Source organism: Geotrypetes seraphini, chromosome 18 (genome assembly GCF_902459505.1).
Source record: "Geotrypetes seraphini chromosome 18, aGeoSer1.1, whole genome shotgun sequence".
Taxonomy (NCBI): Eukaryota; Metazoa; Chordata; class Amphibia; order Gymnophiona; family Dermophiidae; genus Geotrypetes; species Geotrypetes seraphini.
The window spans coordinates 20,642,616-20,670,194 of record NC_047101.1 but is presented as its reverse complement, the minus strand read 5'-3'; the positions used below and the strand labels follow the sequence as shown (position 1 = coordinate 20,670,194).

The window sequence follows — 27,579 nt, the reverse complement described above, 5'->3', positions numbered from 1 at the left end:
TATTATGATACATTTATAAATCAGATCTTGGATATACATTTATAACAGTTTCAGATTGCATGAGGGCAGCGTTCAGTGGTCCACAGACTGGTTAACTAAGTAGATTAGAAATCCCTCTAAAACTTTATCAATTTTCAGCAGTGTTAGCCATTACAAGTGGGGCAGCTGAAAATTCATATATAAATTTGAATAGATTTCTTATCTATTTAAGGCTGTATTTGCTGTTCATGTGCTCAGATTTGAATGCATAACTTATACTGTACAGACATTGGCTGAATTTCATTGCCCTCCATATAACTTTTTCCTCTGCTCCAGCATGCTCCAAATCTCACCCAAATGAAAATGTTTAACCTTTGGCTGTATCTCAACCTATAGGCTAGTGTTTCTGGGTATACCTGCATCAGCACTGTGTGTGCTGCAGGTTGCTCAGAATCTGATTGTTCGAACTTTGTTTGGATTGCGAAAGTGTGATCATGTGACCGAATGCCGCCTATCTTTATATTGGTTGAAATGGGAATATCAAGTTCTTTACAAATTACTAGTTACGGTGTACCTCTGCATTCATAATCAGGCGCTGAGGTATTTGATGGATAGCATTCTGCCATATGGACCACAGCGTATATTGTGTATATCTGTGACTCAACGCTGACTTACATATACCAACAGTGAAACAATTACGGTTGACTGTGTCTAGAGTCAGTATGTTTTCCTGTGTGGATCCCCAAGAGTGGAATAAGCTCCCAGGATACATATGACAGCAAACAAATTTGAGTGGCTTCAAGAAAATGTTGGAAAAAAACATCTTTTTTGCAGGATGAAATACAGGACCTGAATTAATATGTACTTAGGAAAGGCACTGGTAGCCTGTTTGTGACTTTATGTGGCGTGATTTTTTTGTGTTGTTTTACAATGGTTGATACTGTTATGTATGGTGTCGATTTTGTTTTGTACCTTGTTGTTATCCGCCTTGGGAAAGGCAGGATATAAATCAATAAATTATAAACTATAAGGTCCAAAGTTAAGTATTGGTTGCTGTGAATTTTTAGCTTAAGTTCTTTTGAAAACTATTCCATGTGCATCTATTTTAGAGTTAAGCAATTTGGTTGGTTTTTCACCCAATGGATGATCTCTATAGTTCATAGAACTGTGGAAAGATGAGAACTGCAAACAGAAGTTCGATGTGTACAGGGAGGACTGACATCTTCTGCCGAGTCCACCAGACTGCGGTGTCCAAGTATATATCTACTCCTCTGAGGCGGGACTCCATCTGCAGGGTGCTTGATGTTCCAACTTTTGCAGTGAAGCGGCATAACATTTAGGAATGCTGACCTGAAGCGCCTGGAGAGCAGGTTATAAATAAGAGGATTCACAGCGGAGCTTAAATAGAAGAAAACACCTACAGAGAGAAAGGACACAAGACAAATAACCAAGTTTATTTTTATTTTGATATAGCACCTATCTACCAATCTAGGTGGTGAACATATAAAATTAAAAGCAAAACATAGGGGTCCTTTTATTAAGATGCGCTAGCGGATTTAGCGTGCCCTAAATAGTAAGATGCCCATAGGCTATAATGGACGCCTTAGCATATAGCGCGCGCTAATTCGCCTAGCGCATCTTAAAAGGACCCCATAATTGTTGAAGGACATCGATATTATAGACAATTGGACAGACACTCGGTACAAGAAGGAGGGAGGAGATACTGTTACATTGGATTTCTAATAGTAAAAAAAAAAAAGAAAGGGGGTGAAACAAAAGGATGAGAGGCTATCTCTGCTGAAGGGAGAAAAGTTTGATAGGAGGAATTATGTATTGAAAGCATTTTTATATAGCAAAGCTTTAAGATTGAATTTAAAGTCACTCAAGTTGTTTTCCTTTGTAAGGTAATGGGGAAGGGCATTCCATATAAGTTTGGAGCGGTAATAGAGAAGATTGTTTTCCGGGAGGTGCCATAGAATATATGGCAAATCGATGGGACTGAGAGGAGATTTTGTTCGGCCAAACAAAATGATCTGGAAGGAGAATATGGTATTAGCAGATGGTCAATGTGTTCTGACCTTATTTTAAATGTAAGCAGGAAATTTTGTAGGTTATCTGATGAGTGACGGGCATGGGGACCCCCCATGGGAGTGGCCTAAGGGATCTGGCCAAACGGAATCTTAGGCCACTCCCAGTGCATCCCAGAATGCATTGTGTAAGATTCCAGTTGGCCTAGGTGCCTAAGACCCCTCCTACGGGAGGGGCCTTAAGTGCCTGGGCCATGATGCACTGGGAGGGGGCAGACCCGCCATTCTAGTGAAGGCGGGCCAACCAGCTGGATACAGAAAGGATGCTTTTGGCTGACCATCTCAATAAGTTAGCGGGGTTCCGGGTGGGCTTGGGGGGGGGTCCGTGTAGGCGTGGGCTTGGGGGGGGGTCCCAGGTGGGCTACTTTTCAGGGTGGGGGCTCCAGCAGGAGGGACTGGGCATCCCTCCTGCCGATGATGTTTGCAGGGGGGGTGGGGGGGAGGGGTCTGGCAGAAGAGATTGGGCATCCCTTCTGCTAGTTGTCTTCATAAGAGGGGGATGGGTTGCTGTGGCTGCTAAACTGATCGTGGTAGGGAGATTCCCTTGCCACAATCAGCTCAGCAGCAACGTAATTCTCTAACCGGCATCTGTAATATGGGCGCCAGTTAGAGAGTCATGGAGGTTAGGCAGCTTAGGGCGATTCTGTATAGGCTGCAAGTGTGCGATTCTCAAAAGCTGCTTAGGCGGCTTCTGAGACCGGGTACCCTATGCCTATAAAGAATCCAGGCCATAATGCTTCAGGCTATGGTAGAAGCCTCTATCGTGACTTAGTAAAAGGTGTGGGGGTAAATGTGTGCTGATGAATGCTCATGTTTAAGTTTCAAATTTATTAGATATTTGATATACCGTCTATCTTAGAAATCTAAATGGTTTACAATAAAATTAGTAATATAAAAAATAAAAACAAATAAAAATAAAGGGAGATAGACGGACTGAATGAGACTGACACAAAACCAAGAGAAAAAGGAGGAATGGGAAATATTACGTCGAGATGATAAAATAAAAAGTAAGGGAAAAGGGAAATCACAATAGGGTGGGAATCGCTTCAAGGAAGAATGCCGTCGTAAACTCGTGCATTGGTGTTATTCATGTGGAAATTATACTTGATAATTAGTAACTCACCTGAAACGACATGGATTGTGTTAAATACATTGGCAAGTGGCTCAGTCCAGTCTAGCACAAAGCTGAAGAAGAGTCGATCAATGTGGAAAGGTGCCCAGCAGACGGCAAACACCATAACTAAGACAACTGGGAAAAGAAAGGCACAGAGCATGCCATGTCATAGGTGCCTGATTTTTTATTCCATTTAAATAGTTTAGAGTAGTTTTGAAGCTATCAGTTAACAAAACGTTGAGTAGAAACAAGCACTAGATCTTATATGACTTTGTATAAGACTCTTTGGGCCGTATCCTCTAAACAGTGTATGGCATAGCATAAGTTTTAGCTGCACCCATTTTGGTTTTGTACAGGTACTAGTGTCCTGGGTTGGCCACAGTGAGAACGGGTTACTAGGTTTGATGGACTTTTGGTCCCAGTAAGGCTGTTCTTATGTTCTCATTTAGGCCAAGGAAAACCAGGCCTAGATATCTGCGCCTAACTTGTATGTACACCGGGCGCATTCTATAACAGTGTGCATAGGTTTTAGGAATGCCCATGATCCACCCACTTGAAGTTCCAGCCATCATGCTGTGACTTTCTTCAGGGTGTGCTGTGAGGTCTGCAATTTGTCTTTATATATAGTAAGTCCTGAAACCTGATTGGCCTGGGGCTTGAGGTGATTGAGGCAGGAAAGTAGTCCATTGGTGATGAATTAGAATTTTGGCAGGAGAGTCTGTTGGTCACAATTTCAAATTTTGGTGGGAAAGTCTGTTTGTCCCAAATTTTGAAATTTAAAGATGTTTTCCCTGTAAATTGGGTTCTATGTTCTTATGGCTTCCGTGGCTTGCAACAGGTTTTACAACACCGTACAACAGGTTGCCTAAAAAGAGACACCCATTTATAGAATTGACCCCTTTATTGCATAGACCTTGTGGGCCATCACCTAGTCAGGTTTTCAAGATGTCCACCCTGAATATGTATGAGATTGATTTGCATATTTTGATTCCATTGTATATAGATAGATATCATGAATATTAATCATGGACATCTTGAATATCCAACTGGTTTGTGGTCCTCGAGGACTGTGGTTGTCCACCCCTGGCATAGGACGTGCTTGAACACAGGGCGTAATCTTATAAAAAATAGTTTACATGCATATATTTGGCATGTATGTGCGAATAATCCATGCAAAAGTTATCCCTTCTGTGTAAAGCCACTACATTGACCCTTAACGTGGCCATGTGCTAAATGTTAGCATGTCAGTCATTTGCGGTATTTTCCGACCGCGAAGGGGAAGCAGGAGAGGGCAGCTGGAGCATCGGTGAGTGAAGGAAATCACTCGCGGTATGTTCCGACTGCTTCTTCCTGTACTAAAGTCGGGCCTCACCAATCAGGAGCTGTGTGTCAAAGCAGCTCCTGATTGGTGAGGCCCGACTTTAGTACAGGAAGAGGTGGTCAGAGCTTACTGCGAGTGATTTCCTTCACTTGCTGGCGCTCCAGCTGCCCTCTCCTGCCTCCCCAGACAAAAACCAGTATCTGCCATTTTTCAATATTCGGAGGGGGGTTCCTAGAATGGAACCTCTGCGAATATCTGAGGAGTACTGTACTGGCTCTCTTTCTTTACTCTCATGTCTCTCATACGAATAAGTTCTTGGTACTTTACACAACATCTTGGTGACAGATTTCCTGGATGGCCGTTGGATATTCATAGACATTTCATCTGTTTCTAAAGACTTGTCTTGACGAAGCTGAAAAAGGAAAGAGGAGACAATTATTACTACTTCTACTATTTATTATTTCTATAGTGCTACCAGGGGCATACAGCACTGTACGTTACACATGCAAGAAACAGTTCCTGCTCCAAAGAGCTTACAATGTAATTATAGGGGGGGATAGGGATTTTGTATACTGCCTTTTTTTGTAGTTTACAACCACACTCAAAGCAGTTTACATACAGGTACTTCAAGCATTTTCTCTATCTGTCCCAGTGGCCTCACAGTCGATCTAATGTACCTGGGGCAAAGGAGGATTAAGTTTGACTTGCCCAGGATCACAAGGAGCAGTGCGGGGTTTGATCCCACAACCTCAGGGTGTTGAGGTTATAGCTCTAACTACTGCGCCACAGGACAGAAGGGTGAATCTATACACGCTGCTCAGGTAGGGAATTAAAAAGGTAATTACAAAGATGTCAGGTTCCGTCTCTAGCAGTATTCAGATCCAGACTCAAAGTCCACTTCTAAGAGGCTGATTTAAATTCCAAACTCCAACCCACTTTCTAAGCACCAGTATCTGTCTTATCATACCCTCTGTAATTCCTCCACCTGAGCACTGAGTATTGATTCACCTTCTTGTCCAATTTATCTGTCTCGACAAGATTGTAAGCTCTTTTGACTGTTTCTTCTATGTTTTGATCTATAGCGCTGCGTATGTCCTGTAGCACTATAGAAATTAGTAGTAGTAGTTGTAGAAGCTGAACATTCAGTGACATCACAATGCATCTGGGTCATACCCAGAATTCTTGATGACATCATAATGCAGCTGCATATGGTTCCCTCACCTGAGCACTGGATATAGATGCACCTTCTTGTCCAGTATAACTGTCTACACTAGATTTTAAGCTCTTTTGATATTCAGTGCTGCATATGTCTTAGCGCTATAGAAATAATTAGTAGAAGTAGAATGATGATGTAAATAGGGTAGGGGACTATATGAGAGAGTAGAGGGAATGACAATCAGATATGAGTGCTTTATAAGTGATTACACAGTATATCTATAATAATAAAACCCTAGAGTGCGCATGCGCTGTTGAAAGATCGTGAGTCCTTGTGGCGTGAGGTGTGCTTCTGTGCTAGTGCTCACGGCGCCTGCACTAGCTAGAGGCGCGTGTGCCAGCGACTCCTCCCTCCCGCTGCTGCTCCTCTTCAAAGCGGCCTGCTGAGGTTCGCCAGCCGCTGTAGCGAACCTTGCAGACCGCTCTCCACCTTCCCGAGGCGAGCAGTACCGGTGCAGGACGCTGGGCCTGCTGCATGACGATCTGCACCGAGAGGACCAGCTCCAGTTGGAGGCAAGGGGGGAGGGTAAGAATGAGAGGGAGGGTGGAAATGGAAGGGGGCCAAGGAGTAGGCAGGCATTGCACAACAGGGGACCAGGAGGAGAGGGAAAGGGGGCTGCTTTGGGGGGAAGGGGGCCATGGAGCACGCAGGCATGGTAGAACAGGGGACCAGGGGAGAGGGAAAGGGGGCTGCTTTGGGGGGAAGGGGGCCACAGAGCATGCAGGCATGGAAGAACAGAGGACCAGGGGAGAGGGAAAGGGGGCTGCTTTGAGTGGAAGGGGGCCACGGAGCACACAGGCATGGTAGAACAGGGGACCAGGGGAGAGGGAAAGGGGGATGCTTTGGGGGGAGGGGTGTGCTGGGGGCAGACAGCGATCATCAGGGGGGGAACAGAAGGGGGCCACGGAGCACGCAGGCATGGCACAACAAGGGGAGAGGGAAAGGGGGCTGCTAGGGGGCACAAAACAATCGTGCTTTACTCTGGGAAGGGGGGGACACAGAAGGGGGCCACGGAGATACAGGCAGGCATGGCGCAACAGAGAAATACAGGTAGGCAGGGGGCCAGGGAGAGACACAGACAGAACGAATTACAGACAGACAGCGTCCAAAGAGAGAGAGACAAAGAAAAAAAGAAAGACAAACATCTCTAGCACCCGTTAATGTAACGGGCTTAAAGACTAGTTATGTATATTGGTATTAGATCCCTAGTATGTGTCGAGTTAGGATAAAAACTTGTATTGAAAAAACTTGTACTGTAGTTATGGCAGATTGCAACCCATTAACTGTATATTATGTTTGTTAACCTATCACCTGTTCGGAGCTCTTTAGGGAGAAAGGGATGGAAAACTAAATAAGTGTGTGTATTTTTTTTTATTTTCCTCAGCTGCTAGATTAAACTCAGAATTGTTTAATTAACTAAATTGGATGATCAGTTTTCTTTTTTCTTATATTATAAAGTAAAATCTTTTAAACCTGGTTAGAATTTATTTATTTAAAAAATTTATACAAAATACAAAAATAAATAATAATATAACATATACTTATAGACTTTCCTACATACTCCACTACGAACTTGCTCATTTTATTCACATAAATGCATTGTTCTATAACTAAATCTTCAAGAGTTTTTAAAAGTATCACAAAAATGCTTACTGTATTTTTGTTCACGTAAATACATTGACAAATATCTGTGTCTTCAAGAGTTTCTTAAAAGTATTTCTGGGTTTACATAATCGTAACTGACCTGCCAATGAGTTCCAAAATGTCATCTCTACTATTGAAAACATAGAATTCCCGACCCTGGTATGTATCACATTTCTATCTTTTCATCAATGACAATCTCATATCCTGTTTCAGATCTTAACTCCCTTCTTGGACAATACGAGCCGGATTCTGTATAGGATGCCCATTCTCATAAGCCGCCTAAGCAGCTTTTGATAATCGCACACTGGTATCCTATAGAGCAGGGGTAGGGAATTCTGGCCCTCGAGAGCCGTATTCCAGTCAGGTTTTTTAAATATGCAAATAGATCTCATGCATATTCATTGAAGAAATCCTGAAAACCCGACTGGAATACAGCTCTCGAGGACCAGTGTTCCCTACCCCTACTATAGAGAATCGCGTCTGTCCTTATGGACAGACGCCTAAGCCCGCCTAATATCCCGATTCTTTAACCGGCGCCAATTTCACAGGCGCTGGTTAGAGCAGGGGTGTCCAATGTCGGTCCTCGAGGGCCGCAGTCCAGTCGGATTTTCAGGATTTCCCCAATGAATATACCGTATTTTCACGCATATAACGCGCGCGTTATACGCGTTTTTACCTACCGCGCATACCCCTCGCGCGTTATATGCGTGAGCGCGGTATACCAAAGTTTTAAAACATAGTTCCCACCCCGCCCGACGCCCGATTCACCCCCCCAGCAGGACCGCTCGCACCCCCACCCCGAACGACCGCTCGCACGCGCTCCCACCCGCACCCGCATCCACGATCGGAGCAAGAGGGAGCCCAAGCCCTCTTGCCCGGCCGACTCCCCGACGTCCGATACATCCCCCCCCCTCGGCAGGACCACTCGCACCCCCACCCCGAACGACCGCTCGCACGCGCTCCCACCCACACCCGCATCCACGATCGGAGCAAGAGGGAGCCCAAGCCCTCTTGCCCGGCCGACTCCCCGACGTCCGATACATCCCCCCCCCCCCCGGCAGGACCACTCGCACCCCCACCCCGAACGACCGCCGACTTCCCGACAATATCGGGCCAGAAGGGAGCCCAAACCCTCCTGGCCACGGCGACCCCCTAACCCCACCCCGCACTACATTACGGGCAGGAGGGATCCCAGGCCCTCCTGCCCTCGACGCAAACCCCCCTCCCCCCCAAGAACCTCCGACCGCCCCCCAGCCGACCCGCGATCCCCCTGGCGACCCCCACGACCCCCCCACCCCCCTTCCCCGTACCTTTGGTAGTTGGGCCAGAAGGGAGCCCAAACCCTCCTGGCCACGGCGACCCCCTAACCCCACCCCGCACTACATTACGGGCAGGAGGGATCCCAGGCCCTCCTGCCCTCGACGCAAACCCCCCTCCCCCCCAAGAACCTCCGACCGCCCCCCAGCCGACCCGCGATCCCCCTGGCGACCCCCACGACCCCCCCACCCCCCTTCCCCGTACCTTTAGTAGTTGGCCGGACAGACGGGAGCCAAACCCGCCTGTCCGGCAGGCAGCCAACGAAGGAATGAGGCCGGATTGGCCCATCCATCCTAAAGCTCCGCCTACTGGTGGGGCCTAAGGCGCGTGGGCCAATCAGAATAGGCTCTGGAGCCTTAGGTCCCACCTGGGGGCGCGGCCTGAGGCACATGGGCCCAACCCGACCATGTGCCTCAGGCCGCGCCCCCAGGTGGGACCTAAGGCTCCAGGGCCTATTCTGATTGGCCCACGCGCCTTAGGCCCCACCAGTAGGCGGAGCTTTAGGATGGATGGGCCAATCCGGCCTCATTCCTTCGTTGGCTGCCTGCCGGACAGGCGGGTTTGGCTCCCGTCTGTCCGGCCAACTACTAAAGGTACGGGGAAGGGGGGTGGGGGGGTCGTGGGGGTCGCCAGGGGGATCGCGGGTCGGCTGGGGGGCGGTCGGAGGTTCTTGGGGGGGAGGGGGGTTTGCGTCGAGGGCAGGAGGGCCTGGGATCCCTCCTGCCCGTAATGTAGTGCGGGGTGGGGTTAGGGGGTCGCCGTGGCCAGGAGGGTTTGGGCTCCCTTCTGGCCCAACTACCAAAGGTACGGGGAAGGGGGGTGGGGGGGTCGTGGGGGTCGCCAGGGTGATCGCGGGTCGGCTGGGGGGCGGTCGGAGGTTCTTGGGGGGGGGGGGGGTTTGCGTCGAGGGCAGGAGGGCCTGGGATCCCTCCTGCCCGTAATGTAGTGCGGGGTGGGGTTAGGGGGTCGCCGTGGCCAGGAGGATTTGGGCTCCCTCCTGGCCCGATATTGTTGGGGAGTCGGCGGTCCTTCGGGGGGGGGGAGGGATGTATCGGACGTCGGGGGGGGGGCATCAGGCTTTCAGGATGGGGACAGACCTTCAAGGGGGGACAGTGCACGGAAGTCAGGGGGGGTGAACGGAGAGTCGGGACAGCGCACGGAAAGTCAGGGCGGGCGAAAGGAGCGTCGGGCAGCATGCGCGGTATACCCGTGAGCGCGGTATATCAAAGTTTTTGTGCAAATCATCGTGATTTCTGCGCGCTATATTCGTGTGCGCGTTTTATACGGGTGCGTGTTATTTGCGTGAAAATACGGTACATGAGGTCTATTTGCATGCACTGCTTTCATTGTATGCTAATAGATCTCATGCATATTCATTGGGGAAATCCTGAAAACCCGACTGGATTGCAGCCCTCGAGGACCGACATTGGATACCCCTGGGTTAGAGAATTGGGTAGCCGCTGAGATTTCGAGGCAAGGGATCTCCCTGTCACAATAAGTTTACCAGCAACCTGTCCTCCCCCCCCCCCCCACCATGAAGAATATCAGCAGGAGGGATGCCCAGTCCCTCCTGCTGGAACCCCCCACCCCCCCCCCATACATCACTGGCAGGAAGGATGCCCAGACCCTCCTTCCGGCATCCCCCCCCAGAACATCGTGGGCATATCCCCTGCCAGACCCCACCCCCGGACCCCTTCAGCCTCCCTCGGACTCTCCAGGCCCCCAGGAGCCCCCCTACCTTAAAATGTTGGCTGGCAGGAAGCAAGCATCCTGCCTCCAGCCGGCTGGCCTGCCTTCTCATGAATGGTGGTCCTGCCCCTTCCCGGTTCACCTGAGCCAACTGGAATCTTAGGCCCCATTCGCAGTGCATTCTGGGATATACTGGGAGTGGGCCTAAGATTCTGATTGGCCAGATCCCTTAGGCCACTCTCGGACCATCTCACTCCCTTCCAATCTATCCAGAATTTGGCTGCATGATTCATATTCCTGAGAGCTGCTATACTCACGTTACCCCTTTCTTAAAGTCACTTCATTGGCTTCCCATCTGTTTCCGAATACAATTCAGATTCCTCATACTGACCTACACATATATTCACTTAGCTGCCCTTCACTCTCTTTCTCTTCACTTATCTCCCCCTATGTTTCCTCCCCCCTCCCCCCCCCCCACTAGCTCCACTCAACTGGTAAGGCCCTTCTATCTTCCACCAACTCTGGACTCTGTCCCTTCTACGTTGCTGTGCCGTATGCTTGGATCAATCTGTCCCAGTACCTACAACAGGCTCTGTCTCTGGCAGTGTTCAAGGTTCAGTTTAAAGCCCACCTCTTTGGGACTGCTTTCAACTCTTAACTCCTCTCATCTTGGGTTCTGCATCCCTAACCCTATATGTCATGCCTGCTTGCCCAAGTTAGATTGTAAGCTCTTCTGAGCAGGGACTATCTATTAAATGTCAAAATGAACAGCGCTGCCTAAATAGTAGTAGTAGTAGTAGTAATAAATATGCATGAGATAGATTTGCATACCAAAGAGACAGCACATGCAAATCTATCTCATGCATTTTCATTGTGGATATCTTGAAACCCTGATTGGAACTAGATGTGCCTCAAGGACTGAGTTGAGAAACACTGCCTTACACTAGTATGTTATAAAGATACCTACTTTTTCAAATAGTTACTTTGCTGGTGCTTAAATTGAGATGCCCTGTTATTGAATTACCCTTGAAGAAGCGAGGTTAAAGTCTAAGGTTAAGTGGAATTGCAAATGGAAAGGGATTGGGCATAACAGATAAGCCTTATGGTTCGTATCTGCCATTCCATTCATCATGTGTTCTCTTGCTATCCAGCTGCAAAGACTATGACGTCCATGTTCAGCTGGTAGTCAGCATAGACAACATTAATCAGACAAATCTGTTGACTTAACTTTTTACAGGATAGTCAGAATTGCTCAAATTTAGGTACATATTGCTAAATACAGTGTTATCTGTATAAATTTTATATTTTTAAAGTCATTCTGTAAAAGTCACCTAAAATTAGACATTAAAATTCTGGGCACTAAGCACAAAGGTCCCTGATTCTATAAATGGAGTTTAACTCCTAGGCACCATTTGGCATAGTTATCAATCAACCGCTAGATGTCATTTATAGAATCTTATCTAGCGATGCTTAAGTATTCTTAGCTGCCAGTGGACGGTAAGGGCCATATTCTGTAAATGTTGCCTAAATTGTCAGATGCCTAAAAAAAGGCACCATTTCAGTGGCAATCACGCTTAGACACCTTTTAGATAATTGTGACTAAAGATGCCTAAGTAAAAACTTAAGACATCCGCAAAGTAGGCCAGGATTTTACTGGGCTACTTTGTGGACGTCTAAGTTCAGCTGTGAATCACGCCAAGGATGCCTAACTCTGTTCCACCCATACGCACGTCCAGTTAGGCGTTGGGTGTCCTGCCTTAAATGTCCATTTTTTTAGAGAATCGAATAGGCATCCATTTTTCAATTATGAGCTTGTTAAATCTCATAATTGAATTTATTCATCTAGTTCATTAATTTGGACGCCTAAATCGGTGACTGATGGTGCCTACTTTAGACATCCTTTATAGACTCCGGCCCTAATTCTTTAGGCACACTGCCAGTTAGGCCAGGGTTTTCTTGGCTTAAATGAGTATGTCTAAGTGAAACCACACCCAAATGCCGGCTTGCCAGTAGACACCTTGCCATTGTGTAAGACTTGCTTGACCCCATTTGATCGTGATTAGCGTGTGTTTGTTATCTTTTATGCAGTTTGCTTTATACCTTAACCCACCATGGACCCCTGAGGAAGGCGTGTTATCCGAAACACAGACCATGTCGGGTCCCTTGGTTGGCTATAAGGTTGTATATGTTACTGCATTTACTAATAAACAACGCCTGCATCTTGTACATTATCTGCAGTCTGTTCGTTGTTTTCTGGTTGCTGTTGTGTACTGCAGACTACGTTGGATTTTCTTTCTCCCTTTTGTACCTTGAAGTGGTAACACTATAAATCAAGTCCCTGCCGGGGGGATGGGGGGGAGGAGTTGGTTCCAGAGTTAACTCTTTAAAGTTGTTAGGGGTCAAATTAATTTTTTTAAATTGATTTTAAATTGTTTTTTTATAATGGGGCTTTCAATTATCAGCACTGATTAAGCCAATTATAAAAAATAAGTGAGGCGTCTAGATCGGCTAGGTGCGCTGATGTAGGCATCTTTTATGGAATGCAATGCTATAAAAGAATCTACGCCACCACCAGTGTTCCCGCTAAGCTGCGTTGACGTGCGCACGCGCACAAAATATTACCTCGCAGCGCACAAGTTTCTCGTCACAGCGCACACAGTGTAGAGCACAGTTCTTCAACCGCCGGTCCGCAAACAAAATCTTGCCGGTCCACGAAGGATTCGGTCCCCGCCGCAACGAAAGGCCGGCGTCAGCTGACTTGCAACTTCCTGTTGCAGTCGCTGTGCCGGGACTCCTGCCTTCCACCGCGTTTGCTTCCTGCCTTGTCTCCGCACCTCCAGACCAGCAGCGGCAGCTGTGTATGCTTTTAACTTCGGCACAGAGCTGCCCCTAATCAATAGTTTAGCGCGGTTTCATAAGGCAGCCTCGGGGCCTTTGCTAGGCCGGCCCACATCGCATCATCGAAGCGGGCCGGCTATCAAAGGCCCCGAGGCTGCCTCATGAAACCGCGCTAAACTATTGATTAGGGGCAGCTCTGTGCCGAAGTTAAAAGCATACAGAGCTGCCGCTGCTGGTCTGAACTCTTGGGCCGCTGAAGGAGGGCAAAAAGCAGCTGTCCTGGAGGTTTCCCTTCCTCTCGCCTTTACAGGTTCCTTTTTTCCACCTTTTTTTTTTTCCTTCAAACGGCAACGGGCCCCAGCATCGACATCAATCAAGTAAGTTCCACTGTCAATCAAGCGGTTCTGCTCGGCCAAAGCTTCCCCTGTGACATGAGCCACCCTCAGGGGAAAGAAAGTGACCCACAAAGGTGAGGGGAAGGGGGGCAGATGATGGAAGTTGGGGGGGGGAGAGAGAGAGAGAGAGAGAAGGGGCAGATGATGGAATGGAGGAGATGAGAGAGAGAGAGAAGGGGACAGATGATGGAAGTGAGAAGAAGGGAGAGAGAGCAGAAGGCAGATGGATGTCAGTTGAGAAGGGAGAGCAGATGCTGAATGGAAGTGGGGAAAGAACACATACTGGATGGAAGGAGGAGATAAATAAAGGGGGAAGAAAATAGTAAGATAATGGAGGGGTGAGGGAAAGGGGTGACAAGCTGTGTGTAGACACAGTGAAAAGAGGGAAACGGGACTAAATAGTAAGAAAGAATTTAATTTAGATGGAGGCAGAAAATAGAGAAGGAAGACCAGAGAAGAAAAGGGAAGAGAGAGCAGAGAATGATCAGATCTGAGTGGAGGAAATGAGAAGAGAGATATGCTAAAAACCACAGGGGGGAGGGAAGGATAGAGATGCCAGACCATGAGGGGAACAGAAGGAAGATGATGGATGCTAGACCAAATTGGGGGGTGGGGGGGGGCAGGAGGAGAGATGGCAGGGAAAGACAGACAGTGAATGGAAGGGGCAGATGCTGGACTGAAGAGACAGAGAAGGTTATCATGCTGCTGTACCGGGCCATGGTACGCCCTCACCTGGAGTACTGCGTCCAGCACTGGTACTTTAAGAAGGACACGGTACTACTCGAAAGGATCCAGAGAAGAGCAACTAAAATGGTTAAGGGGCTGGAGGAGTTGCCGTACAGCGAAAGATTAGAGAAACTGGGCCTCTTCTCCCTTGAGCAGAGGAGATTGAGAGGGGACATGATAGAAACATTCAAGGTACTGAAGGGAATAGACTTAGTAGCTAAGGCAGGGAGAACGAGAGGGCACTCTCTAAAGTTGAAAGGGGATAGATTCCATACAAACGTAAGGAAGTTCTGTGGTAGAAAGCAACATATTTATTTGGCTCATAACTTGCTGGCGCCCGATATTTTTAGCTCACAGTGAAAAAAGTTTGCTCACAACACCCGCCCGCTTAGAGGGAACACTGGCCACCACCCCAGCCTACATAGGATCCAAGCTACCCCCTATACACACCCACCTCCTCTGCTCTGAAGCAGAGAAACGCCTGCGTATCCCCACAGGAAGGTCTCTCCTGTCAGAAACTGCCCACAAATGCTGCTACAGCCACTTCATCAAGTTTCAAGTTTTATTAAAATTTTTTTATACCGCACAATCAAACTTGTAAGCGGTGTACAAATAAGTACTAACGAGGAATAGACAACACAAACTTACATAAATGGACCTCATGATGAGTTAACAAGACAAATAATACACAAACTTTAAACGGACAGGAACAAGAGGAAAAAGGGAGGAGCTACAGTAGTTAAACTGAACATAAAAAGTAAGGTACGGTAGGAAGGGGATTTAAAAAAATAAATAAATAAAATTTAGCCCTAGTAAGGGCAGTTATGTGTCAAAAGCGTCTTAAAATAAGAGTTGGTTACTCGAACAGGTTTTAAAAGTCAATAAAAGAATTTTATAATTTATTCTATGCTCGACAGGGAGCCAGTGAGCTTTTTGAAGAAGGGGTGATACATGATCGTATTTTTTGGCATTGAATATGATTTTTATGGCAGTGTTCTGTATGATTTGTAGTCGCCTGACTTCCTTTTTTGTTATGCCCTTAAACAGAGCGTTACAGTAGTCTATGTAGGATATTACTAGGGAGTGAATTAGAATGTAACATAGTAACATAGTAGATGACGGCAGATAAAGACCCGAATGGTCCATCCAGTCTGCCCAATCTGATTCAATTTAAATGTTTAAAGATGCAGGTTCCAGGAGTTTGGCTAGCGATCTAATCATTCTTAGGCGATGGAAACAACATTGAACTACCGTGGTAATGTGAAGGTGGTACGCATATTTGCTGTAAAAAGTGACCCCCAACAACTCTGGAACCAACTCCCTCCTGCAGGGACTTGATTTATAGTGTTTTTTTATGTGAGGCTCTTCGTAATTTTAGGAGGCTTTATATTAATATCATTATATTGATGTTTGATTTGTTATATGTGATTTTGTTTGTGTATGTACTTTTCTGTGACCCGCCTTAGGGAAAAGCAGGGTATAAATAAAGAAATACAGGTTACAGAACTCATTGATGACCTTCTGGAAAGCGGTGAATACCCTCCTCTTCAACTAAAACCAACTGCAATCAATTCCTCCACCCCTCCTTTCATTCCACCTCTAATTGCTATCCCTTAGAACTTTTCTCTGCTCTCTTCCCACCCCACCCCCAGGAGTTCCCCTGAATACCTCCTCCCAAGCGGACCGGAAGTCACCGCCCTTCTAAGCATCGGTTCAAGATACTACATTGTCAACTTTTCTAACTAAAGTGGTTCACTTAAATACTCCCTTCCAATCTGTCCTTTGTTCTCTGTTGTTTTAAACGTGTGCTGTATAGTCATTGTACTATCCAAATGTATTCCACTGTGAATGTTGGCTTGTAAGCTGTTCAGAGCTACTGGGAGGATGGGATAGAAATTGAGTTAACAAGACTGAATATTATAATGCCCCTGTATCGCTCCATGGGGGCGACCTCATCTGCATTATTGTGTTCAATTCTGATCTCCTTATCTCAAGAAAGATATAGGGCTCCTTTTACAAAGGTGCGGTAGGGCCTTAATGCACGGAATAGCACACATTAAAATGCCGCGTGCACTAGCCGCTACCGCCTCCGCTTGAGCAGGTGGTAGTTTTTTGGGTAGCACGCGCTAAAAACGCAAGCGCACCTTTGTAAAAGGAGCCCATAGTGGCGCTAGAAAAGGTTTAAAGAAGATTGACCAAGATGGTAAAGGGGATGGAACTCCTCTCATATGAGGAAAGACTAAAATAGTTAGGGCTCTTCAGCTTGGAAAAGAGACGGCTGAGGGGAGCTATGATTGAAGTTTACAAAATCCTGAGTTGACTAGAATGGGTACAAATGGATCGATTTTTCACTCCGTCAAAAATTACAAAGACTAGGGGACACTCGATGAAGTTACAGGGATATACTTTTAAAACCAATAGGAGGAAATTTTTTTTCACTTGGAGAATAGTTAAGCTCTGGAACACGTTGCCAGAGGATGTGATAAGAGCGGATAGCGCAGCTGGTTTTAAGAAAGGTTTGGACAAGTTCCTGGAGGAAAAGTCCATAGTGAGAGAGACATGGGGGATGCCACTGCTTGCCCTGGATCAGTAGCATGGAATGTTGCTACTCCTTGGGTTTTGGCCAGGTACTAATGACCTGGATTTGCCACCGTGAGAACGGGCTACTGGGTTTGATGGACCATTGATCTGACCCAGTAAGGCTATTCTTTTGTTCTTATGCTATGCTTACAATTGTTATAGAATACTAGTGTAAATGTCCTTTTAATGACTAATGTAGTCATAAGCATTTAAGCCACGCCAATGGCTGGTCTAAATACTTGTGCCTAAATGCAGTTATGTGCAAAACTAACAGTAGTCTATAATAGCTTGTCATACCTCTCCCAATTCCATGCCCCCTTGTAGTTGTAAACTATAGAAATTAGGCACTAGGGCTCGATATTGAAAGGATTAATGTTCCTAATTTTGAGAGTTCTGCTTATAAATTGGCCTCTTTGAAAATATACTAGGGCTGAGTAAATTTCACTAAATTTAAATCTAGAAGCATAAAAATCTAAATTTAAGACCCAATTCCATATGTCGCCTAAAAAATTGGCGCTGAATAAATCTGTGCTTAGTTCTATTCTTTAACCTGCCTCTGCGCAACTAACATTTTGTGATAACCATTTATGTTAATGAAAACGCAGCATAAATGCCTTTGCCTAACCCCCTCTTTTACAAAGGTGCGCTAAGCTTTTTAGCGCACACTAAACACACGCTAAACCCTAACACGTGCATGTTATCCTGTGGACGTGTTAGCGGTTGGCGCATGCATTGATTAGAGGGCCTAAATTGTACTTACATGGATTGGGCATATGCATTTTATAAGTGCATCTAGCTTTTAGGAACATCCTCTCCCCTGGCCATTCCCCCTTTTGAGATCCATGCTGTAGAGAATGACACAGTGACAAAATTCATCACCGTTCCCGTCCCCGCGGATAACCGCGGGAAATAAACCCATGTCATTTTCTAGTGTCTATTTCAACCTCAGTCCTTCTACACCAGCATTCTTCAAAGCAAAGCTTGTGGGTCAGTGGTTGTGGCCATTCATACTCTGATTCTTATGTGAGCCAAGGATAATGAAGCCATTGTGACATCACTGATGTGATTGGCTGTTAGGCACTGGTGGAATGAGGCATTATGACATCACAATATCTGCTCTGGATACCAGAGACTGTCATTCTGTAGTGTCTGTTTCAACCTCGGTCCTTCTACACCAGCATTCTTCAGAGCAAAGCTTGCGGGTCAGTGGTTGTGGCCATTCATACTCTGTTTCTTCCCTCTTTCCTTAAAGAATGACATGAAGATGGTTTCCCGCGGTTATCCACGGGGATGAGAACGGTGATTAATTTTGTCACTGTGTCATTCTCTAATCTGGAGGTTTCAAAAATGGACATTTTCTCCACCCGATGTTTGGACACACTTCTCAAGACTTCTAAAGCTAGACTTAAACACACTATTGAAAATGCCCCTCCAGGTCTAATCTAGGTGCTGCTAGGCATGATTCTATAAACAGCGCCTAACTCATGATTGATGCGCATTATGCGCCACGCTCCTAGGCGCCTATGTTTTAGGAACTGTTTATAGAATCAGGGCCTTTGTACGTTTTCCTACACAAAGCTGACTTTTGCAAAGTGATTCTGCACTTTTTAGAACATCAGTTACTAATTTGGGATTGCTTTTGCTTTACTGATCAGTATAATTGCTTTTAAGCCTGATAATTTGCCGGTACATCACATTCTTCTGCACTGACTAGGTATTGGGAAACCAATCTCTATTTATCAAGAAGAAATAATGAATATAACAATTTAGCTTTCCTACGTGTCCTATTAGAATGCAAAATACAACACTGCCATAGTTTATTGATGCGGACAGTTTTGCCAAAATATTTTAAAAAAGACGCTGCCAATGTAATGCACGCTTCATACCCATTATAATGGGCTATCTATCTGAACTATCCAGTTTACTGGTTCTATCTTCTCCTTTAAGAACGAAGGCCATGTGCCTATAAATCTCACTGACTAGGTTATAAACAAGCTGGTGAAAAGAAGACAAGTATTCCAGATTTATTGAACTCTTTTATTTGCTTGCAAAATTATAGTATAAGAAATTGATTTATTTTTAATGGGGAGAAACTTTCCATATACCACCCTGCATTCTTTATTTTGAAAAAAGGGTGTTTTGAAGAATTAAGGCCAGAAAATAAACACTGTCCTTTTAACAATTTTTTTTCACTATTCTCATGTTTTCTTTGAACAAAATATGGATCAATCCATAAATATTAAAATCTTTATATACCGCATATACAGCCAAAAAAGGATCAAAGCAGTTTGCAATATAATTCAATCAAAATTATGAAAAGAGCTCTTAAAATAGAAAAGAAAAGGAGAAGAAAAGATGTGACATTTCTAATATATAATATTATATAACAATCTAAATTAAAAATTAATTAATTAATCAATGAAAAATATAAGAATATATAAATGCAGATTGAAGTCCTGAATTCATGATGCTATGATAACCAAATCCTTTGTGGGCTCAGTAGTATAGCAACTGTTCCTTTATACAAGTATAGAGGTATTCATTAAGGACATTTGAATGTCACATCTATGTGGTTTTGGGGTAAACAAAATACTCAGACTAGACCAAATAAATAAACATGCTTTGTGGCTATCCTGGAACCCAGACTAGTATCTGGTCTTCAACAAGTTGACGTGAATATTTTTGGAACAACTCAAAGAGTTCCTTGATAGCCACACACTTGACTAGTTTTCATGATTTTCTCATTGAATTTGCATGCAGCGGTGACAGTAATTTACCCAAACCCTTGCATGAGAAGAGCAAAAAGCACTAAAGCAAAAAGATATCCACATCTACTAGGAGAGTGATAGAGGTCCTAATGTATAATGAGCTGTGAAAAGGGAAGAATATCAGTCATGTGAGCCTACGGCTGCAGCTTGAGGAGCCAAAGTTAATGAATACTCCGCAATTAGACTGGTCATTCGGGCTTTAACACCCATCATTTATCCTGCCCATAAGATTCTCAATATCAATATAACTTTCATTTTTAATAAAAAATGAAATGACAATTTAAAATCATTTTAATTTTTTTTATTTTAAATCGCTTTTTTATCCTAATTTTGATTTTAGATTTGAAATGCATATACCCCCCTTTTACTCAGCCATCGTAGAGGTTTCTACTATGGCACGGAACGCTAAATGCTCCGATGCTGCTCTGATGCTCATAGACTTCCTATGAGAGTTGAAGAAGCATCGGAGCATTTAGCGCTACGGGCCACGGTAGAAACCTTTACCGTGGCTTAATATAAGGGGGCCATAGTTATGGGGTCCTTTTACTAAGGCGCGCTAACCGATTTAGCGCACGCTAATCGATTTAGCATGTGCTAAAGATTAGAATGTGCTATATGCTAAGGTGCCCATTATATTCTGTGGGCACCTTAGCATTTAACGTGCATTAATCTTTAGCGTGAGCTAAATCAGTTAGTGCGCCTTAGTAAAAGGACTCCTAAGTGATTTTGTAATTTTTTTACTTATAAAATAAAAAAATCATTTGCTGACGTATGTTGATATTAATCTTAGGATTCATTGATTAATTATTGTGATAGTCAATAACAGTAGCGTGCTCTAACCTCATACTTAAGCTATCAAAGTCCATAAACTTTATTTATGTATTAATTGTCACCATATATGGACTTGTAATTTGCACATCAATGCTTACCAATTTTGATGGATTAGCCTATAATTCTGTCCCATGACAATTACATTTAATAGCAGTACCTTGGGTCATGTTTGGGGGGGTGGGGAAGCATGGTCTGGCGTCACCATGGATCATATTTGAGGGAATATTATAAGTTTAAAGACTTAACGGGATTGTATTGTCATTTGAGATAATATTAAAATAGATAAAAAGTTGCGGCCAAATATTTATTCCAACAAAATTGAGTTGTGTGATTATTGATTGATGGTGTTTAGGTTTCAGTTGCACATGGCAGAGTGTGAATGCGTATGTTATGTTTTAAATGGGGTTCCGAGCGTTCTTTCTCTTACTAAGCCATTAAAAAGACGCATTCCTACCTTTTTTTCGCAAACATTTAACAACATTTTTTGTTTATTTAATAAATATTTGAAACGGGATAAATGTCAATATTGTAAAATCATTCTTAATGACTATAACATTTCATTGGTTTGATCATTTTATTTTAAACTGCTTTGAAGCCATTTTGGGAGTAAGAGGATGAAAATCACTCAAGATTAGATCAGATTAAGGCCCTCTTTTACTAAGCCGCGGTGGAGGTTTGTACTGCAGCCCAGAGCGCTAAAATGCTTTGACGCTGCTCTAACACTCATCAATATTTTTTTATCTCAGTCCCCCAATTATGGAATTTGATGCCTTTACAAAGATCATGATAGATTTAAATCGAATTTAAAGACCTTTTTGTTCAAAGACGCCTTTGACCTATAACTTAATATCCTGATTCTGTCTCCTTTCACAGATGTAATTTGCCTCTCCTGTATGTACTTACCTTTTATGTCATCCTCTCCTATTTAATATTGTATTTTTCCTCATTAGCCCATCATTTCCAAAGTCCGTCTATAATGTGTAATTATCTGTTTTGAACTGAATCGTAATGACTATTCCATTTCATGATTTTATTACTGTAAGGCACTAACAAATTTTAATAAAACTGGAAATTTGAGTAAAGGGGGGAGGGAATAAATTACCGTAGATTTCCATTGTAAAATAGATACAATGTACTGTATATGTCCAAGTATCTTCCATGCCAGGAGTCTTGTTATATTACTTTCCCTGTGTGTGAAAGTAAGCCAATTTCCACTTCTTCCAAATCAACAAGGGTTAAGGATCTAAGTTGGAAAAAATTGAATTTTTTTTTTTTGTTTTTAAAATGTAAAAATCAATAGCCTGTCATGCAAAATCTTTTGCAACTCATTTTATGCTGCAGTTTGAAATCAATGTGTTTCTCTAGATATATATATATTTTTAATCAACCCTGGATCTTAGGCAGGGGATAGTTGAGTGCAGATTCACTGGGCTTGTACAAATATTGGAAAATATTGTATTAATCAGAGATAAATACTTTTTTTTTTTTTTTTTCATGAAACGTGTAAGTATATAAGATCCTTCTACATGTGCATCTTGACTCCACATCTCCTGTGCTGTACCCAAATAAGTACCGTATATACTCGAATATAAACCGGGATATTTGGGCCAAAAAATTGGCCTAAAAATGGGGGTCCCAGTTTATATTTGGGTCAAACCCCAGTGACCACCCGAAACCCTCCTGCAGGCCTACCTTAGGCTGGGACAGTAGGGAACCCTCCTGTCTCCTGCCCCGTCCGACACTAATACTAATTACTACCCTCCCTCACTACCTGTTCCCTGGTGGTCCAGCATGTATCCCGCGCTGAGATCCTTTGTAAAGGTAGCAGCCAGCGGTGCACCTGGGCCGGCACGCAGAAGCGAGCTTTTCGTGCTGCCGGATGGCCCTGCACCGCTCCTTGATAGGCTGCCACAAGAACTGCGAATCCCGTGAGAACTCGCGGCAGCCTATCAAAGAGCGGTGTAGGGCCGGCCGACAGCACAAAAACTCGCTCCTGTGTGCTGGCCCGGGTGCGCCAGTGGCTGCTACCTTTACAAAGGATCTCAGCGCAGGATACACGCTGGACCACCAGGGAACAGGTAGCGAGGGAGGGAAAGAGGGAGGGTGGTAATTAGTATTACTGTGGGCCAGGGCAGGAGACGGGAGGGATCCCTCCTGTCCCGGCCTACCACTAGGTGGTTTCAGTTAAGCTGCGAGCCTTCAGTTAAGGGGAAGGGTTAATCTGCAGGCTGGGTTGGAGGGCAGAGGGGAGTACAGGGCAATCAAGCCATTGTGGCATCACTGATGAGATTGATTCTTATTAAGGGAAGAGGGTATAGGGAAGGAAGGTGGGACAGTGTTCACAGCCTGGCAGGGAGGGGGGAGAGTATTCAGAGCCTGGCAGGGAAGGGGGCTTTGTTCACAGCCTTGTAGGGAATGGGACTGAGTGCAGGGAGGGAAGGGGGCTTGGTGCAGAACTTGGCAGGGAGGGGAGGCTGAGTGCAGAACCTTGCAGGGGAGGGTGTGACGGAGGGGACACTGAGTGCAGATCCTGGCAGGGCATGGCACTTGAATATTAAGCCCCCGACTTATATTTGAGTCAACCATTTTTCCTCCTTTTTGGGGAGAAAATGGGGGTTTTGACCTAGATTTAGATTTGACTTATATTCGAGTATATACAAAGGATAGTGAAAACTAAAACACTGATAAATGACAAGCACAAATGATGCCGAATACAAAGCCCTCATTGTTATCTCATAGGTTTAGGGCTCCTTTTACAAAGGTGCGCTAAGCTTTTTAGCACACGCTAACCACACGCTAAATGCTAATGCGTGCATGTTAGTCTATGGACACGTTAGTGGTTAGCGCTCGCATATATTTACCGCGGCTGAAACGCATAGCGCACCTTAGTAAAACGGGGTTAGTTTCTAGCTAGATGAACAGTTATATATATATATATATATATATATATATATATGAATGTAAGTACCTTAAATACAGTCTTAGTGCTCTAATAATACAGTATATACTACAGTTTGCATTTATATTTATATTTAAACTTGTATTAACAATTTTTAATTTTATTTGTTAATTTGAATGCTATAGGATACGTTGTATTAGAAATTTTGTTCTTTTATTTTTCCTTTTTTTCTTTCTTTCCTATTTTGAATGGAGTTTTTTCATTTGATTAAGTTATATTGTAAATCGCTTTGATCCTTTTTTTTTTTTGGCTGTATGAGCGGTATAGAAAGATTTTAATCGACATAAACATACTGAATTGAATATTGGAAAAAGAAAAATTGTGTGTGGGTTTTGTTTTTTGTTGGTTTTTTTTTTTTTTTTTTGGGGGGGGGGGAGGTTTCCAACAGTTCAATATAGATATTAACCCTCCTTTTATGAAGCCATGTTAGGCTTTTTTATTGCCAGCGCAGCATTCTATGAGCGTCGGAGCTAATATTGCCTTGGCTACCAATAAAAAAAAAAAAACCTAACGCAACTTCGTAAAAATGGGGATGGGGGTTAAATAATTAAGAGCAGCCGATGATTAAATACTGAAAATGAGTTAGAATGTGAAACACTTAAAAAAAAAAAAAATAAGTTTGATGAACCTGAAATATGTCTTCCTTTACATCAAATGGCATTTCAGCAGCATGCAACAGTTATGGGAAACATGCTTACATGACATGTTAGATTAGGAAAATGTATTTGTGCAATGATGACTACAGAGAAACACTCGGGGCTCCTTTTATCAAGCAGGTAGAGTTTTTACTGTGAGCCAGTGAGTTTCAAGTTTCAATTTATTTGATATACTGTACTGCAAATACAACCACAGTTAGTCTAAGCGGTTTACAGGAATAATATATTATTAAAAGAAAATTAAAATTAAAAAGACATAACAAGGGAGGCAGTAAACAAAAACATAAGTTCAACCAACATACGAGCAAGCAAAAATGGATACAAGGGGGATAAAGTATGCATAGTAGATGCAGTATTTTTTTCCCCCCAGCTGTATTCTGACTTCTGATACGCTTCAACAATATTTATTAATCAGCAAATACATCTGTTTATGGTCTCCCACCTGAGTCCCACAGTTTGCAATTCCTTGTGTTATTGCTCAGACATTATATATTGCATTAATTGCTCTGAACATGACAGCACTGGGGGCATTTCCTTTGTTTTATGAAAGATGTGACAGCAGGAGTTAAAAAAAAAAAAACCCCAAACAAAACATACAACCAAACAAGAAAATAGCCGTTGTGCTAACTGATGCCACTTAGAACTACCTGGTAGGTAGCAGAAGGGAGATAGTAATTTATGAAGAGGCTGCAAGCATCAGTTTATAAACCGAAACTTTAAACCTCACAAAAAAATCCGGAGACCCCTAAAAAAATAGCAGTGCATTGAAAAGTAACATAACTATGTTTTTGTTATAACTATTATGACTTTACGTGTTCACCAAGAACATGTTAATATGTATAATTTTGAAGAAAACAAAGAAAAAACCTGCAGATGTGATGAACAAGGTACAAAATCTTTATTGGAGAAAATATAATGTAGCAATCCAAATAATGGTTCTCATATGTGAAGAGGCAGGACCCAAAATAGCAGAGCATTGAAAAGTAATATAACTATCCCCCTCCTTTACTAACACATAATGTGGGTTTTAGCGCTGGCAGTGGCGGTAACTAGTCCAACGCTGATAGAATTCCTATGAGCGTTGGAGCAGTTGCCGCCCCTGCTGGCGCTAAAACCCGTGCTAGGCGTTTGTAAAGGAGGGGTATGCTGTTTTTTTTAAATAACTATTATGACTTTACATGTTAACCAAGAACATGTTAATACATAGAATTTTGTTATGACTTACTTTGAGTCCCATCAGGTAGTATAACACACTTATGACTCCCATAGGCAGCATATAGAAGAGGAAAGAAGTGGCCTGGATGATGCAGTTGTAAATCCACATGGGTTTCACCACAGTGCAAGTAGCTGAGTCGGGGACCAGAGTTCCATTGGGGAAATACTGTAACATGATACCGTGGATGCTAGTGTTAGGAACAGAGAATAATACGGAAAAGGTCCAGAGGATCACTAGGATTTTTAAGACGCGCTTCCTAGAGCTCTTGAGTTTGGCTCTGAAGGGGTGAATGATGGCTATGTATCTCTCCACGCTGACGGTCGTCACGCTCAGGATGGAGGCAAAACATACAGTCTCAAACAGAGCTGTTTTAAAGTAGCACCCCACGGCCCCAAAGAGGAAAGGGTAGTTACTCCACATTTCATAGACCTCCAGCGGCATCCCAAAGATCAACACCAGCAGGTCAGAAATAGCCAAGCTAAAGAGATAATAATTGGTCGGGGTTTTCATATTGCGGTGCTTCAGGATCACTAGGCAGACCAAAAGGTTGCCTGTTACACCGACGATAAAAATCAAAGCATACACGAGAGTCATGGGCAAAAACAAGTGACTGCGCTTAGGTCCACATAAAAAGGCTAAGTACTCCTCCGTGCTGTTCAAATACTTCAGCAAAGACACATCCATGGCTAAGTGCCCGGACCAAGACAAATTAGAAGCCCATTCCATGTTTGATTCTCACACCAGTAGCAACCTGAAGTCAAGCTGCCTTCCACCTGGCTGCTTGCCTGTCAAAGTTCACCCTCCTGGGTCAGAGAGAAGCACAGAATCACTTTGAAATGTGTGTGGTTGCATGTGTCGTCTCAATTACGAGGTTGGGCTACTGTTTCTGCAGCTGTTCCCTCCTGATGAACTCCTTCCACGGGAGGATAATCCCTCCTTCTGTCAGTGATTGGCCACTTCACTCAGTAATAAGTGGAGAAAATGACTGACTGTAAACTAAGGATCAGCTCCTGCCGTGGCTACAGTAGATGCAGCGAGATAAGAAAACAATAAAAGGAGAGAGCAGAGCATTGTGAGTAACTTGTTGAAGTCTTGCAGGTGCTTTAACAGCATTGAAAATTACTTTGCGATTCAGAGGTTTTAAGAAGTCTCAAATTGTCCCCAGCACATGCAAATTTCAAGAGTCTAAAAAAAAAAAAATCAACATTCAGCCTTAATTAGCTGCATTGTATGGATCCACAATAATAGTGAATGAACTTGTAATTATCTTCAGTCAATATTTTCCCATGTACTAGTACTCCTTGTGAAATCTCATTGTCCTTATACAAAGAGATCTGAAAAGCTCTAAAAAAAAAAAAAAAGCATGTTTGTCCCCATACTTGCCAAATGCTGTTCAGTTAATGGACAGAAGCTTGTTCACTTTACATTCAGTCTGCAAAATACTGGTGAGAAAGCAATAAGGAATTTTGCTTCTTTTCCTACACACATTTTAACATTTTCTCGCATGCAGATCCTTACCTATACAAATCTCTTCAGCTTTTTTTTTAGCACAAGGTCCAGTGAAGTGCAATTTATTCTCAATAGTAGGTTAAAACTATAAATGAAGACATCTCAACCTACCTAAATGACCGCCTCATCCAAACCACCTCTACCAGGCATAGAAAAACACACACCCCATTCACTTACCCCCCAATCAAAGAAGTAAAACGGAAAAAACCATACAACGGACTAGTGGCCACTCAGGCAGCGAAGATAAGACAACCAAGTCTCCAACCTGTTGACAACAACCCCAGACTACAAGATGTTCAGAAAGGAAATACAAACTATACTCTTCAAGAAATCCCTTAATAAAGCTTAATACCATGATAAAGCTTAACCCCCCTCTTACCATCCCCTCCCTAATCCCAGATCCTACTTTTCCCTCTCTTGGAAACCTTCTCTGATCTAACGTTGTAACTCTTCTTCCATAACTCTTTTTGTAATCCGCTTTGAACCGAAAGGTAATGGCGGAATAGAAATCTGTAATGTAATGTAATGTTACAGTACCACGTACTTTTTCATCTCCTCAGTATCCCGAACCATGTTGCAAACACAGGCATCAAAATTGCAGTCATCTCAGAGCTGGACAGCTTTTAAAGATAGTGTGAACTAGTGGAAGAAGGGGACAGAAAAATGTAATATTTAGCATATGCATTCCTTCTTTGCTCTCCATATTCTTGCAGTCAGCCAGATTTTCATTTCAT

At 43.8% G+C, this 27,579-nt stretch overlaps 2 protein-coding genes across 10 annotated transcripts in view; one reads left to right on the top strand and one right to left on the bottom strand.

The window, feature by feature from the left end:
• Nucleotides 1-27,579, top strand: part of GRIA1 (glutamate ionotropic receptor AMPA type subunit 1) — an 843,377-nt gene that overhangs the window by 1,474 nt on the left and 814,324 nt on the right. The window lies entirely within an intron of this gene.
• NMUR2 (neuromedin U receptor 2) lies at nucleotides 3-26,020 on the bottom strand. The gene is made up of 4 exons (XM_033927677.1): nucleotides 25,346-26,020; nucleotides 4,829-4,913; nucleotides 3,190-3,315; nucleotides 3-1,396 (listed from the first exon to the last, which is right to left on the bottom strand). The coding sequence occupies exons 1-4, from the start codon at nucleotides 26,018-26,020 to the stop codon at nucleotides 1,137-1,139; spliced, it is 1,146 nt and encodes a 381-aa protein (XP_033783568.1). The 3' UTR covers nucleotides 3-1,136.

Excerpts from the sequence above, each read along its gene's own strand:
- NMUR2 (XM_033927677.1), bottom strand. The coding sequence starts at position 26,020 with ATGGATGTGTCTTTGCTGAAGTATTTGAACAGCACGGAGGAGTACTTA. Across the intron at positions 4,914-25,345 it reads ACTACCTGATGGGACTCAAA|CTTCGTCAAGACAAGTCTTT; the intron begins GTAAGTCATAAC and ends TTCCTTTTTCAG. Across the intron at positions 1,397-3,189 it reads CACAATCCATGTCGTTTCAG|GTGTTTTCTTCTATTTAAGC; the intron begins GTGAGTTACTAA and ends TTCTCTCTGTAG.